Source organism: Phaseolus vulgaris, chromosome 6 (assembly GCF_000499845.2).
Source record: "Phaseolus vulgaris cultivar G19833 chromosome 6, P. vulgaris v2.0, whole genome shotgun sequence".
Classification (NCBI taxonomy): Eukaryota; Viridiplantae; Streptophyta; class Magnoliopsida; order Fabales; family Fabaceae; genus Phaseolus; species Phaseolus vulgaris.
Window position 1 is genome coordinate 28,776,829 of NC_023754.2, and position 16,595 is coordinate 28,793,423.

At 25.6% G+C, this 16,595-nt stretch overlaps 1 protein-coding gene across 1 annotated transcript; it reads right to left on the reverse strand.

The window, feature by feature from the left end:
* Positions 1 to 9,807: 9,807 nt before the first annotated feature.
* LOC137832617 (CBS domain-containing protein CBSX5-like) lies at positions 9,808 to 11,783 on the reverse strand. The gene is made up of 2 exons (XM_068640866.1): positions 11,200 to 11,783; positions 9,808 to 10,923 (listed from the first exon to the last, which is right to left on the reverse strand). Exons 1-2 carry the CDS (start codon positions 11,553 to 11,555, stop codon positions 10,119 to 10,121), a joined length of 1,161 nt encoding a protein of 386 aa, XP_068496967.1. The 5' UTR covers positions 11,556 to 11,783; the 3' UTR covers positions 9,808 to 10,118.
* Between the last annotated feature and the right edge of the window lie 4,812 nt (positions 11,784 to 16,595).

Consider the following 16,595-nt stretch of genomic DNA (forward strand, 5'->3'; position numbering starts at 1 on the left):
TACAGAATAATCGTGTTTATTTTTTAGTCAAATTTTTGTTTATTAACTAAACAGATAAATTTAATCAAATATTTAACAAGTTAAACTCAAATAACTTATAAGCAATTCAATTTCTTTGCAATGACAGGGTTAGCTTTCACTATCTAGACATATTGATAAATATATTTTAGTTTCTCCAAACATATATCTTTATTTTTAGGATTGATTGGAAATATTTTTTTCAATGATTTTAATTATTTTTTATCAAATATGATTGTTAATTGTTCTAGTGATTTTGTAGGGATGGGTTTCTTTTATGTGAAATTGTAGATATTATTGAGTCTAGTTAGTCTTATTGATTTATCGATCTTTTGGTTTGTCAGTCCTCTCAGTAGTAGGATACATTCAATTATACTTGATGTTCAAATCAATTTCCACTCTAATAGATACATTTGTTTGGGATCAAATTTTTAGTATCTTGTGTCCCATAATGTTGCTCTATTTGTAACAATAATTTTAAATTTTTGATTAAATGGATGATTAGATTGTCCAAAATCGATTCAAGAAATCAAATAAATATATATCCAATTTCCAATAATACATTAATTAAACATGTAAATAAAACATAATAATCATATCATATTCGATAGAAATTAACCTTTAGAACTAATTTCTAATCATTTAAACTAATCAATCTTAGTTTTAGGATAATATTTTTTTTTTCTCCATAAAAAAAATCGTAAATAATTTGGAAATAATAGTTTTTAATTTGTATACTTTTAGTTAAACAATTAATGAAATATTTATATATATATATGTGTATATTTATAAATTAATTTTTAAAATTGAAAATTATGTAAATTTATGTACCTTTACGAAAATTGTTTATATTTTAAAAATTTGAAAATAATTTTTTTTAGATAATCAAATTTATTAATATAAAACTACAGAAACTTATCACTTAACTAAAAGTTATAAGAATTAAAAACACATTAAGTTAATTTTTTTATAAAGTTATAGGAATTAAAAACACGTTAAGTTAAAAAAAAGTTATAGCACATTAAGTTAAAAACTTAAAAGGATTAAAATAAAAGCTTACTATTATTACTTTTTTTTCAATTTTATTGAGGACATTTTTGTAAGTCTATTAGTTTGAAAAGGTCGCAATTGGCGTCTGCCTTTAATTATCATTTATCTGTTTGTTTTTCGTTTTGGAGGATTCGAAAATATTCATTTCTTCTTTTTCTTAACTTTTGGATATTTTGTTTATGTTCATTGCTTTGTAAATACTTTTATAAAATTTTATAAATAATTTTTTAAAGGTTACTTTTTTTTGTTATAGTTTCTTTATAATGAGATATACAACTTTTGAGTAATAATAGATTTTATCTCTCTTCGTCCTTTTAATTATTATCTCACACGCCTTTTCTCTTTTCTGTTTCCATCTCTCTTTATTATAAAATAATAAATTGTATAAAATAATTTATTGTAAACAAATAATTTGATGTGTACTAATTTAATAATTTTGATTAATTTATTACATTACCATGTGAAATATGCTGTAATTAATGTTATAAGAAGTATTTTTAATCTATAATATTATTAGTTAACCGGACATGATAGTTAATTAAATACACGTAAATCAAGGTATAGCATGCTTTAAGGTGAAATCGTTAAGAAAAAAAATATTTTGACACATATATACAAATTTTGATGTGATAATTTTAATAAAATATATATATATATATATATATATATAAATTATTAAAATAATAATATAGTTTGTTTGTTAAGTGGATGTATAAATTTTTTTAATGTAACTGTATAAAAAGAATGAGTGATAGATATCAATTACTTGATATTGTTTAAACCCTAAGTTGATATTTTTATAATGATCGAACTATTTATCAAATTCTTTTAAATCCAAATAGCATTGATATGATAAAAAAAAAGATAAGTTTGATGTTTAAAAATCTTTACGTGTGATATTTTTTTATGATAATACCATTATATTTTTATATATCGTAACCATCTGTGATTCGTCTTCTTAAAAAAGGAGACAAAAATACAATTAATTATAAGTACAAACTCTATTACCTACTCATATCCATTTATTGATTATCACATGCTAGTTAATGATGATTTATGTACATTGAAAGGGACCAAAATTTGTATCCATATATGCATATCTCCCTAGATTAATTTATTTTGCCTATTTTGCATAGGATAAATTATATATTTATTTTTTACAATTATTTGTCTGGAAAAATTGAAAAAAAAAGTGAGAAATATTATTTTAATTAATTTTTAAAATTAGTTTGACTCTATTTAAATTAAACATATTTTTATAAATCTTGTATTTGTAAGAGTTAAACCTTTTGTATTTTCTTCATTTGATTATAATTTTGTTTTTGGGTAGTAAAAAAAAATTGTTGTTCACATTACAAACTATTATTTCATTTATTTTATTGTAATTTAATATTAAAAATTAAAATATTTTATAATATATAATTAGATATAAACCTCATTTTATAAGTAGATTTTTAGATTAAGTTAAGTTTAAAATTTATTTTTTAATATTATATAAAAATTATTTTAAATTTATTTATTTATTGTTTTTATTATATTATTTGTTACCATCCATAATATATATAATTATTTACAATATAATATTTGAGTTCCTAATAACATCTTTAACTGTGGAATATGAATAAATGCTCGTTTTTTTAAAGTAATCTAACCGACAATGTTTAATAGGTTTTCCACAAAAAGGAAAACAAAAGTAAAAATCCGTGACTGAACATAATTAAGCATATATCATATCAAAAGTCAATAAAGCTTACATTAATGAGTTTAATATTCGAACACAATCTATTAACTTTAACAAAAAATATACATTTATAAACATTAATTCTTTGACTTTTGCAAGGGACCTCAAAAGAAGTAATTATTGTTTAATTCTTGAATGATTCATGAATCTTAATTAATGACATATTTGAACCACATTCAGATCTACCATCCCTTACTTTTTTTCAGCCACTAATTAAGATTTATGATGATGTAAAAAGGATTAGGACATTCCTCCCTTTCTTAATTAGTTGCAAATCTTAAGTTAACGGGTTTAAAATATAAACAAGAAAAATATATTGTTAACAATACTAGAATAGGAAATGAGACTGAAAAAGATAAATCACGACTTATATCACCATGTATTTCTAATACATACAGTTTTATTATTTAAGGGATTTTTTTAATTATAACAATTCAAAAATTTATTAAAATTTAAATTGTAAAATTAACACCAATCTAACTATGGTAACATATTTTTATGATTAGAAATTAATTACATACACATTAATTGTATTTCATTCCGTCATACATCACTCAATGAGGTAGAAACGTATATTGTATTTCTTTCTTTCTTTTTTCTTTTTTTTAATAATATTTTTTTTTTTCATGTGATGGCAGATGATTGTTGTTTCTTGAGGTGTCAGCTTAGCTGAGATGTCAAGTTGCATAGTGATGCCTAACACGAAAACTTTATAAAAAAAAAAAGTATATTGTATTTCATTGCTATTTAAACTGATTTAAAAATTTCTAATCACACTACTTAATTGGATAGTAGTCATTTTGTTTACTTGTAAAATGAATATTAACAAAATAAACTAAAATTTAATAGAAATATAAAATTATATTAAAAAGTTATTCATTCTTTAAATTCGTTTATTTTTATGAAATGTCATCAACAAAAGAAATTTAAATATTATTTTCACTTTTATAAGTTAATAACTTTATTTAATCAATTTTAAATCTTAATTATTATCCAATTATATTAAAATTATCCTACTACTTTAATTAAAAAAAAATTAAAATAATTTTCGTTATGGTTAATTTTATATTTAAAAATATAAATACATGATTCAAATATATTTTTGCATCAAATATTTTTAAACCTGTTTGAATTTCAATTTAGTTTTCCAAAATAAAAATATCAATAAATTAATTTAAATATGTAAATATTTTAAAATCATATTAAATAATATGTTAAAATAACATTAATATACTATGTAATTTGATATATATATATATATATATAAATAAATAAATAAATAAGTGGAGATAAGTGTTTGTAAAATTAGAATGTCATATATTTTTGAAACAAACTAAGAGAGATTAAAATAACATGTATGAATATATGTAAAATTATAACATTAACAAAAGAAATTCTTACCGTTTTACCATTTGTATAATCGTTTTTTAAACTGAAAAAACTATTTATGTAAGAAAAACTACCTCCAAAATGAGAAAAAAATATCTAAAAATAAATAAATAATTCAACAATTGTACTTTTTTAATAAATAAAAAAATTATTATTTTTTATTTAATAAAATGAATAATTTAATAACTTTTCTTTTTAAAAATAATACCTATATAATTTTTTAATACAACTAAAATTATATATATTTTAATTATTTTTTCATAAAAATAAAAAAATTGAAAAAATAACAAAATTATATATTTTTTAATCTAATAAAAATATAAATACACGTATCTGAAGCTTGTGTTTTTTCTAATACCTATAAAAAAATTATATAAATGATTGTATAGCGAAAATAAAGAAAATATCCCCTGATTTTGGTTCCACAACAGCCAAAAATAAACCTACTCAGCATCCATTGCATTGCGTATGATATGTGTTCGCTATTATTTTAAAATTCTCCAGATCATCCAATAATTAAATATATTTAAATATTAAAGTTATTATATAAATAAATAACTTAAATATTTTCCAAACTACCATATTATTGCTAAATAGTTCCGTTGATTTCATAGATTATTTAATCTTTAATGAATATTTGTATTTTTTTTCTATTTTCTCTATTATAATTTCAGTTTAATATTTTTTAAAAATTTAATGTAATTATGTACTTTTTTATATCTTGTAAATTGAAAGAGTGAATTTTATTGATTTTTTTTTCATGTGTAGTTTGAGATGTTAAGTTGTATAATACATAATATAAAAAAATTAGAAGAAAATAAAAAGAGATATTATAGATAGGTGAAAATAATTAAGATAAAACAGTGACAGAAGGAAAGATATTAAGGTGTTATATTTTTTGAAAGTTATGATTAGAAGCACACAATATCTAATCTAATAGAGTGATTGTGTTGATTGAGATTGAGTGTTTTTGAAGGTAGGACAGTGTAATAAGAACCATATCTTATTAAATTATTTCAATCATAGACTATAGGATTATAATGCAATCAAATCCACCTTTTTTTATGCTAAAACTAATTTTTAGGAATGTTATCAATCCACATCCATGCTACAATATTATCACCATGTGTTGTTGGTGTCATATATTTATAACTTTATCTTTATAAGATTAATATGAGATTTAATACTTACCTTGCTATATTTAAGCTGGTTTTGTACGAACATATTTTATCTTAATTATCATCAACTCATTTTTAATTAAATTATAATTGCTTCGTTGTCAATCGAAAGATCATACACTTGTTTTCAATTAAATTATTATTAGCTTGTTCTTGATTAAATAATTGTCAATTAAACCTGAGTTAAGTCAATATTAGATTAACCTCACTCATGATTTTATATGTGTAAAATCAATTGAGACATTATTGACATAACTTCAACTAGACATTTTTCTCTCAGTCTCTATCTAAATATCTTTCATTTAACACCAATCTTATTCAAATAGTTATAATTATTTTGAAATAATTTTAGTAGCTTTCAGCTCAATCCTAATCAACCAAAAAAAAATATTAATATAAGAATAAAAAGGGAATATTTAATTTTATTTTCTAACATTTTTTACATTTATAGCTTCTACATGATTGATAATTTTATTAGGATATCTTCATTAAAGGAGTCATAGACATCTTTATTAAAATATGTTAAAATACATGAATTTAGTAAATTATATTTAAATAACCTCCTGAGTTATAAAAGTAAACTTTTTATTTATTTTTTATAACAATTTTTTTTATCATAGACCAAAAAAATATTTGTCTTTTAAAAAGATAAAAATATGGGCCAGTGGCTAAGTCCAATTCCTCTTATATGAAAGTCTATATGGGCTCAAACAGTCATTGACAACAATAAGTCGGTTTTTGCTTCTTACATCCCAACTACTAATAGAAAAAGATTAAAATATACTTTTACATTTTAATTATAATTTTTTTATCTCATAAACAATGCTTCTACTTTTTAATTATAAAAAACTCTTAAATAATGTTTCAATATTTTTTTTCCACTTTTTTTGTGAAACTAAAATGCATACGTCATATACTTAGTTTTGTTCAATTTTATCATATTAATCAAATATTGTTTTATGATTTTTCTCGGCTACTTTGGGTATTTTCAACGTGAAGAGTGCTGCAAATAGATTTTTTTCTATTGAATAAAAACTATTAAAAATATAAATAATATTCATCAAATAAAACGTAAAAATCTACAAAACTTTATATTTTTTAATGAATTTAAATTAATAATAATAAATAGTATTTCAAACAATATGTGTAAAAACGTGTTGCTAGTATTTTTTTTTTTCTATGTGGATATTTTTCTCAATTTCGAAAGGAAACAATATTCACTTTCTTGAAGAAAACCTTAAAAAGGGGTTAGGTTTGTGGTTTAGGAAAAGGAGAAAACAGTGTGGAGTTATATATTCAATAACTCAACAAGATAAATGTAAATAATAAATTAGTTCATATCAATAATATATCATTTTTTTTATATTCATAAAATCAATTTATTTAATTGATGATTATACATAATACCACTACTTATGACTCAAGGAATAATATTTTAACCAACGAGTATAAGTTATATTTTTAAATAATTCAATGAAAAAATAGTTATATTTTATCGATGAATTTCATAATAAATAAATAAAAAACACGTTTATCAATTAAAATGAAATTTTATAGAAACTAAGTAAAATATTTATTTTTTGTGTGTTGAGAGAGATGTGAAGTTTTGTAAAAAAATAGTTTTATATATGAGATCATTTTATTTGTGGGAAAATATTTTCTATTTTATTTTTTATAAACAATTTACTGTGGGATATAAATAAGAAAAACGTAATTAATTTTTATAAAATATTAATTAGAATCAAGAAAGTTTGATTAGATATTTTACTTTTTTCCTAAAAAAACATTGAAAGAAGGATAAAAATGGAGGTAATAGCAGTAATTAGAAATATATGAAAAATATTGAATTCCTTGAGAAAGACATTTTGAATTAATACAATTACTTTTGATTAGGTGGCATTGAAAATGACAAGTTTTCCTCAAATAAAAAGTGTGAAAAAAATAAATAAATAAAATTATTGGAAGAATTGTGGATCATAAAGTGTCTCATTCTGTAAAATGTGTGTATGTGACCTAAAGATAAAATCAATGCACATAATGTCCAAACATAGAACATAAAACTCTATCACGTCATTGTTTTGTTAATGAAATAAAAGTACCCAAATATTGAATATTGTATAGTTTTTTCATATTTTGTGGTAACAAGCCTAAGTGAGAAAAAATCCTTTCAACTTTTATCATACAAATATATGCAATAATGTAGATCTTTAAAGGCTACCTTTCTTCCTCAGCTTGTCTGCGTTTTCCTGATTCAAACATCAATCAAATTTATTATTTTCAACTTTTTCTATTGACTACAAGACCCTTACTGTATTTGTATTTTAGAAATTTGAGAAAATGAATGAAATAATTTTTATTATTTAGTAGTTTTTCTTTTTTATATACAAACTTTTGAATGCAAAATGAAAATAATATAAATGTGCTGAGTTAGACGACTGATAGAGATCCTAGTGTCTACTGACACGATCAAAATTATTAAGCTTAAAAGAAGATTAACAAAATCAAACTAGTAAGCATTAGGCAATACACTATTAACTATGATCAAAATCTTAATCCGACTCAATAACAAATGGTCCGTGATAATCATATAAATAGTCACACGGTTTAAGCAAAAGGTACGTCATCATCACATATTGATTACATCGAACTTCGAGATCTTACTTAAGCATCAGAGTATTTTGTAAGTATCAATCGAGCTTAGAGTCTACAAAGACGAGAAACGGAAAAAAAATTATGAAATTATTTTAAGAAGAGAGGAGATAGTAGAAGACCGACCGACAAAAAAGAAAGACAATCGTTCACTTATTCTTAACCGATTCAAGAACAATAATATTTTTGTTAATATTATTTTCAAGTTAAGCAAATTTTAATGAAGAAAATAAAAGTTACACTGCGATTCGATATCACATTATGACATAGGATAAATTTGCTAGTTTTTTTTTTTGTTATAGAGTACAGACATTTGTAATGATGAATAAAATTATTTTAATTAAGTAATATAACAGTCTTAACTCTTCTCACTTTGTCAATTATTTTCTCTAGATGACGTAATATTTTTAAGACAGCATTTACGTAAATGTTGTAAAAAAGGGAAAAATTGATTTATTTTGGGAAAAGTGAAGGAGATAGTTGCAGGAAGGTTTCCAGTGCAACAAATTACTTAAACAAACTCACTAACATATGTCTCCTCTAATCCATCCCATGCAAATAAAGTAGAGAGCTACGTTTGTGGCCATTTATTTATTTACTCAGGACAAATAAATATTTTACTATTCATGTTGTTTCGTTTTTTTGTTCTTCATTAAACTAAATTATTTTAGGTTTTTTTCAATATTTTAAACCATTTTAAAACAAATTCATAAAATTTATTATTTTCACCATTTTCTTTTATCTATTTTTTATTCTCACACGACTAAAAAAGGCCATAAGAGCATTAGTTAATACCCAAAAAAATCACATTATTATTCAATTATGGAACATGATTAGTTTTGAAGAAATTTTAAAGTTCTTATTTGAATTGGCATAAAATAGTGCCCATCAACTATACGTATTTCCGCATTGTTTTTAAAAACAGATTTTTGTTCAAGATTGTCATTTATAAATGTATAAAGATTTATCTGAATTTAAAGCTCTCTTTTAATAAGTTTTCTTATCCAATTAAGTCAGTAGGATCTACTAACTTCATCTTATTATTACAATAAGCATTCTAATATTAATAATAGTTATTAATATATAATATAAATAAAGAGGATTCTTATCGTGACTGTTATTTTGGTGTAGAAATTTATTTTTCTATTTTATTTTTATATTAATATTTTATTTTATTATTTTATAAATATATAATAAAATGTTTTTTGTTATTTTATTATTATCTTGGATATTCCTGTCATTTTTTTATTCACTTTTATTTTTTTAATTCTATAATATGAAAATCAAATCTAAAGGAGCTGATTCGAAAGTGTAGAAATTATTAATTGAGAAGGTAAAATAAAACTTACAGGAGAATTCATAAAAATAAAAATGAAAAAGGGTTTATTCATTTATTTATTCTCATGTAAGTAAAAAAATTATTAAAAAAAAATATACAATCATATATATTTGTATTTATTCATATATAACATTGTTACTGACATTAAAATTATTAAAATATATTATTTCTTATTTTTATATTTAATTAATGAATTTAATTTTAATAAATTTTATTAAATATATAAATGATACATATAATATCTTTTATTTAATTTTCAATATTAAACATAATTATATATAAATAATAAAATAAAAAATATGGAAATAGTACAAAGTAATTAAAATTAGTTTTTTTTTAATATAAATATAATTCGTATTTTTAAGTATTTTCATAATTTAAAAAAAAATTGCAATAATTTCAAAACAAAATTTCAGTATTTTGGTAAAAAAAAAGAAGAGAAGTAGACAAAAAAAGAGCAAAACTGATTGAGATGTGATGGCAACACAAAGATCATTTCCCCTCTCTCTCTCTCTCTCATGATAGATGAAATCTCAGATCTCTCTCTCTTTTCTCCCTTTCTCTCTCATTCTCATGGCTATGGAAATTGTTGTACAAATATTATACAAGTAACATCTCTCTTGGATTAATCTGGGCATAAACACAGATCCATGCTACCTAGTTTATGTTTTATTCTTGGTTCTTATAACAACAAATTAGCTGAGGTAATATAGCACAGGGTATTTGCATCATCGTGTATGTACTGTAGTAACTGTTAGCACATGGATTTCAAGTGGTCTCTGAAAACCTTCAACATTCCTTGGAATGTAACAATGCCCGTCAAGGTTCCATCTTCTTCCACAACCCACACGTAACTCACACGATGGGCCAGAGCCTGAATCATCACCGCCACCAGAGAGCTCCACCGGTAGCACACGATCGCCTCAGACCTTCTCCCCACCCTCCCAGAGTACCCTCCAAGCTTCCAATTCTTTCCGGAGCAAGATTCTTCGTCCGAGGAACAACTAGAAGAAAAAGAAGACCATGAAGAAAGACCCGTTTCGTCGTGGAGCAGCTCCAACAAGTTCTTCTCCTCCACCCTCTCCTTCACCAGCTGCACCAAGTCCTCCGGTGGGCCGCCGCAGTCGATGTAGGAGGTGAAGTCGCCGGCGGAGAGCGTTGCCATGGCGGGCACGACGCCCTCGTCGCAGGAGTTGAGCCTATATGGCGAGATTTCGCCGACGAATTTTCCGTTGGGGTCGACAATGGCGACGGAGCTCTGGTATATGAGGGACAAGGACAAGAGGTCCAAAGCAGAGGATGCAGGGTCGTCGTAGCACACTGCAAAGAGGTTTTGCGTGTCGATGATGCCTAAGGTGTTGATGGGGTTGGCTGGTGTTGGGGAAAACACCCCAATCGAGTTCAGGAGGAATCGGAAGACGTCCTCTTGGGTGATCCAACAATAGGTGCTGTTGTTATTGTGGCGCAGAGTGTTTGAGTCAAAACATTCGAACAGGTTTTGTATTGGTATCACCAGGTTCTGCACCCCTTCGTGCATAACATCTATAGCCTCCACCAAACTGCAACCAACACTTTTACATCATTTCATATTATCCATCGAAAAAAGAACCAGACAGAAAATTCGAATTTAACTTCGTGTTTGTGAAAGGTGAAAAAGAAAACCACGTTAAATAGTAGCACAGTTATTAATTAATAGTAGATAAGAGAAAAAAAAAGAAATCAAGAATTATAATTAACAAGTGTTGTTGAGTTATAAAGAAGTCAATAAAAAGCGTGGAAGGTTAGGTTTTGTTGAATAATACCAAGTCAAAGAAAAATAAAAGGGGAAGTAATACCTGGCAGTGGGCGGAAGGTGGCGGACGAGGAGGGGGGAGGTTTGGTGGATGAGGGCGGAGAGAGGGGAATGAAGGGCGGCGGAAGGGGAGGAGAGGTTTTGGGGTTTGGAGAGGAAGCAGATGATGTCGACCATGCAAACCTTACCGATGCAGGCGCAGGTGGTGCATTTGGAAATGGCGGTTTGTTGTTTCCGTATGAAGGAGTGGTGGCAGTTCCAGACGGTGACGTAGTTGTCGTCGATCTTTTTGAGGGCGGCGAGGGCGTCGGCTACGGTGTCGTTGACGGAGAGGGACCTGAGAGGCGGTTTCCCAAGACAGAGATCGGATAACTCATGCCTTGACAATCTAGCTGCCATACACAGTCCAAGAACAATTAACTAAGCTGAGGAAGGGAGAGAGAAATAGAGAGGGAGAGAGATTTTTGGAGATCGAGAATTGTGGGAAGAGAGAGAGAGAGAGAGAGTTCTTTCCTTCTGGCCCAGAACCAGGGGAGACTTTGTCATATTTATAGGGAGATTATTACCGGAATACCCGGTAATGCACGCATCCATACTACGTCTAATGTAGGGTTCGAGATGTGGCCCCAACGCACCATTATCTCAGCCCCCCCAATTCTAATGTCACTTCAACCATTTATATATATATTTTTCTTAATTTCCCTTTATATATCATAGGTAAATTTATTATTAAGAAATATGCAAAAATCATGTAGCTATTGTAAGATTAAATTACTCAAAAGTAAATTCATAAAAAAATTGTTTAATGTAAAAAATATAAATTGATAGCAGCAGTTCTCAAAAAATGAAAGGACGTTGGTAATTAAAATTGCGACGAAAGGAATGACGAAGAATGGTTAATTAGGAGAGAATGACGGAACCAATCCTGTGTCGTTTTTGGGCGTCGCTTATTACAACTACCTCTCTTATTTATCTCCATTATTTTTTCCCCATTTTGGGTTTTCGAAGTCTATTATTACTTTACTACAATAATAATAATAATAATAATAATAATAATAATAATAATAATAATAATAATAATAATAATAATTTATTACCCCCACCATCCACATCCACCTTCTGTAAACCATCACAGTGGTACCATGTATGGCGTGTCGGTCTGGTCAACGTCAGCTCTTTAACGTTAAATTTAGATGCTGAAATATTTACACCATTTATAATAAAAATATGCACCTAACATTCTAATAAATTAATATTTTAATGATTTTTATTTTATTTTTAATTTAAAATATTACTATGTTATTATAAGAAGCTGTAAAAGTATATGTACTTTACTGTATTTGTGGTATAAAAAAAAGTTGTCCTTAAGTTTAAAATAAAATTTCCTAATTCAGATTCAAGCATGCAATTGATCCATTATTTATAGTTTCATTAATACAATAATTTCATTATTACAATGAATATGCTTCCATAATTTTTTTTCCTAAACAGTTAGACAAGTATTTCGTAAATTTTTTTCTGAATTTACTTTTTAACGTAAAGGTTGATTTTTTTCTAAATTTCTCTGTAGATAATATTTTAAAAACACGTTCAGTGCAAAATTTAAAAACAATTAAATATAAGCTAAAATGAAAATTCATTTTTATTAAATAAATTAGAACAGTAATCTCAAAAGATAGTATTTGTTTTCACATTAAATGATAGAATTTTTTATAACCGTTAATTAATGACAATTTTTATTCCATAGCAACCTTTTAAGATTTTTTCTTCCACAAGAAACATTTTTTTAAAAACTTTTAAGAGTCCTTATTTTTTAATTTTATTTTAATATTTTTAAAATAAATTATCAAGTGACATTTAGCTTGGTGAAGAATGAAGAACACTTGTGTCATCATCAAAAAAAAGTTGAGGAACCACTTTTTCAGATTAAGGAAATATACAAGTGTGTACTTTATTAAGTTCAAAAGAATCTAAAAGTACTTTTAGTATGAAAGTAAAAATGTTTTCTTCACAATTTAGCTCTCTGAAATTTGTTATGGTGCATTGAATTCACAATGTATTCTAAACATTTGTCTGTATTATTGTTCACATATTTTCAACTTGTGTTTATAAAACTCTTCGGGAATTTATGCGTTTAATTTTAATACCGCTACCCCATTTTTAACACCAATATAAATATACCAAGTTGTTACTTAAAAGATATTTTGTTCATCAATTCGAATAAATCACCCAAAGCATATATTTTCTTCTTGAATCTGCCTCATCATTTGACAGTTCATATAAAATTATCATTCAAATTATAAGTGTTCTAATTTTCTATTCTATGAAGTCTCGTAAGAACTATATTTTTTTTTTTGTCGATTAGCACGATCTTTTCAAGCTTTTGTATTATATTAATCTCTGACTCGACGTAGATAAAGTTTAATAAAATAAATATTTTTGCAAGAAATAGAAACAACATTAAAAAATTTGACCTTAAATTTAACAAGTTAACTATTTGTTTTTAATTTAAAAGGGTGCACTGACTTGATTACAATAACTCTAAAAATTGAATATCTATTACAGGGACATTAATTATTTTAGTAGTGTTATAAAAACGACTAGCTCATTGTGTCGTTTTCTGGATACCATGCTTCCTTCAATGTTAGATTATGTTGTTACTAATTATAGATTACTAGTCCTACAATATACTTATGACCTATATTTATGAGTTGTTCTTTCCAATTAAAATCCAAAAAGAAAACTACAAATGTGTCTATACTACGTAGTTCAAAGCTAATGCCATTTGTTTTTCATTATGTTGTTGCTACTTTTGTCATTAGAACACTCTTTAAGATATTGAAAGTAAAGCATTTATTTATAAATAAATACACCAAGATTTTTAACACAATACTATTGCGATCTTTTGAAAAATCATTTATGATTTCTAACTAATAATACATTTAGAGTAGTACTATTAGTATTGCAAATATTAAAGAATTACGTCATTTTATACGTTTGATTTGAAAATATTCCTGATATAAAAACATTTATTTAAGAGTAGTAATATATAGAATTTTTTTGGTCATTAATGTCGTTCCGAAAAAACGTGTGGATAATGATGCTCTGAAAATCCCAGGCTGTGTTTTTGTCTGACCAATAAAATCCTATAGAAGTTAACGACATTTGAAGGAAAGCTATGTGAAAAGGTTTACGAGGATAACATCTAAAATTATTTTGAAAAAAGAGAGTTGTTTGTTAAGTATGATTTTGTTTAGTAAGTTAAACAAAAATGTTAAAACTAAGGAAGAAACAAGAAACTTTCTATAAACCACACAATGTAAAATTTAAGCAATGGTAAAAAAGAGCCAACCCACTTGGTAGCACAAAATTGTTTTGCTATGATCATAAAGAACAAAACTCCACCCCACAGGCACAAGCAACAACATTGTTCTTGGATTTCAAAAGTGTGGTTCAACTAAAATTAAGACAATAACTCAACCCTACACTTTAATCCATGCAATTTTCATACTTGGCAACCACCACATGTTTTAAAAAAATTATATTCCTGTGGAATTCCTTAAATTATATTTTATTACAGTTAGGTAAAAGGTTTTGTAAGTTAAGTTGTAAAAACTATAAAATTACGTTTGTGGAAATAGTAAGATGCAGAAGATTGTTTTTTTTTCCTTGAATTGTTAGGTGGGTGTTGGAATTATACGTAAAAGCATGAAAGTGAAGAAATAAAAATATCTATTGTTTAGTATGGTTTGGTTGGTCTGTTTTGTGTGGTGTGTGGGAATTGTGGAGATTGGTCACGTGTTTTTATAAAGGGCACAGGAATTGGGTTGGGACCAGGGAATCTTACAGAACCAATTTAGTGTTTGTATGCTCAAATATGGCTGTGCCTCACTTTCTTGCCCAATCATTCTCCTAATATTTATTGCCACACACGGATTCACACATCAAAAAAAGGAAAAGATAATTATCACAAAGAAAGAAACAATATAATGTCACTCAAAACTAAACCTCATTCTTCTTTTATCATTTTTAACCTCAGAATTAAAATTTCCTATCCCATTCCAATTTTTTATTAATTCAAATAAATATAATTAGCAAAATTATTTCAGTTTTTTTTAAAAAAAAAATTATCAAATGCTTCCTTTGTCTGAATTTATTTTGTCTTTATTTACTTATCAAATGGATTCAAATTTTGATTCAGATATGTTATTAAATATTATGAGATATTGTTATATATTTATATGTGATGAGTTAGTTTATATTTTTAATATAGTATCATTGTCATTTAAAATTTATCATAACGAAAATTTGTTGTTGGGCTTACCATGTCACTCACGGACCATCCAAATTTTACATCGATTAGAAATAAGACTATTTCATAGTATATAAGAAAATGCAAACCCTAGCTTATAAACTGAATTTTTATAAGGCTGAGTTATATTTAAAGTTCACTTCTCAACCAAATCTATTAAAAAATCACTTAAAAATAACACAGTAAATACTTACAAAGATTTAGTAAAGAGTATAATACAACAGTTTTGACGAGTCTTTGAAATAAAAAGTATTTGTTACTTCAAAATATTGTTATTACTTATCACAAATTTATATTTCCAAATTAAATAAATTATTCTACTATCTTTATTTTAACATGAATACTTTCCAATCGAAGAATATACACCATTCAATGTTTATTTTTATTTTTTTTTGTAAATGGTGTGGTTGAAGGCAAAATATTATCGACATAAATTGCATACCATAAACTTAAGATATATGCAAGTGTTTAGGTATGTTATATTTAATCTATTGTATTGTACGCATACAATGGTTAATATTGTAGAGGTAATGTCACAAACTCAGAATAATACTTGAAATTGTCTCTTTATGAAAACTTGTACATTTGACATATATATCTTGAAACTCCATTCAACTTATGTTAATATATTATATCAATTGCCTTTGTTTAATGATATTTTACAAAATTAAACTTCTATGGTGTAATTTATTAACAATGGAGCCTCAACTACTGTAAAATATCATCTTACAAACAACATTTATTCTAATTGGGTAATGTTCATGTTGAGAATCCCTTCTTAATTTAGTCGGAGATCATAACCAATGAATATTGGTAATTGATTCATTGAGTGTATTCAACGACGATCATTCCAATGTCTTGGAATTATATCTCTTTGAAGACTTTGAAGCTTAACCTAGAAAGTTGAAGATAGTATTTTCAAGGTATATTGAAAATGAGACAGTTATTAATTATCCATTATCTTTTTATGAAGAAACCTCTATCTTATTCTTTATATAAAGAGAACCCTTGTGGAAGAGAAAGACAAGTAAGGGAGAAAACAACATAGAGAGAAATGAGAGAATAGATATCCACCATGGTGTGAGATTAAAAATCTTAGTGAGATGCTAGAGAGACTCTATATTCCA

What these genes read in the sequence shown, in the direction of transcription:
- LOC137832617 (XM_068640866.1), bottom strand. Translation starts at nt 11,555, where the DNA reads ATGGCAGCTAGATTGTCAAGGCATGAGTTATCCGATCTCTGTCTTGGG. An exon ending in CACCTTCCGCCCACTGCCAG is followed by an intron (nt 10,924 to 11,199) that starts GTATTACTTCCC and finishes TGTTGGTTGCAG; the next exon opens with TTTGGTGGAGGCTATAGATG.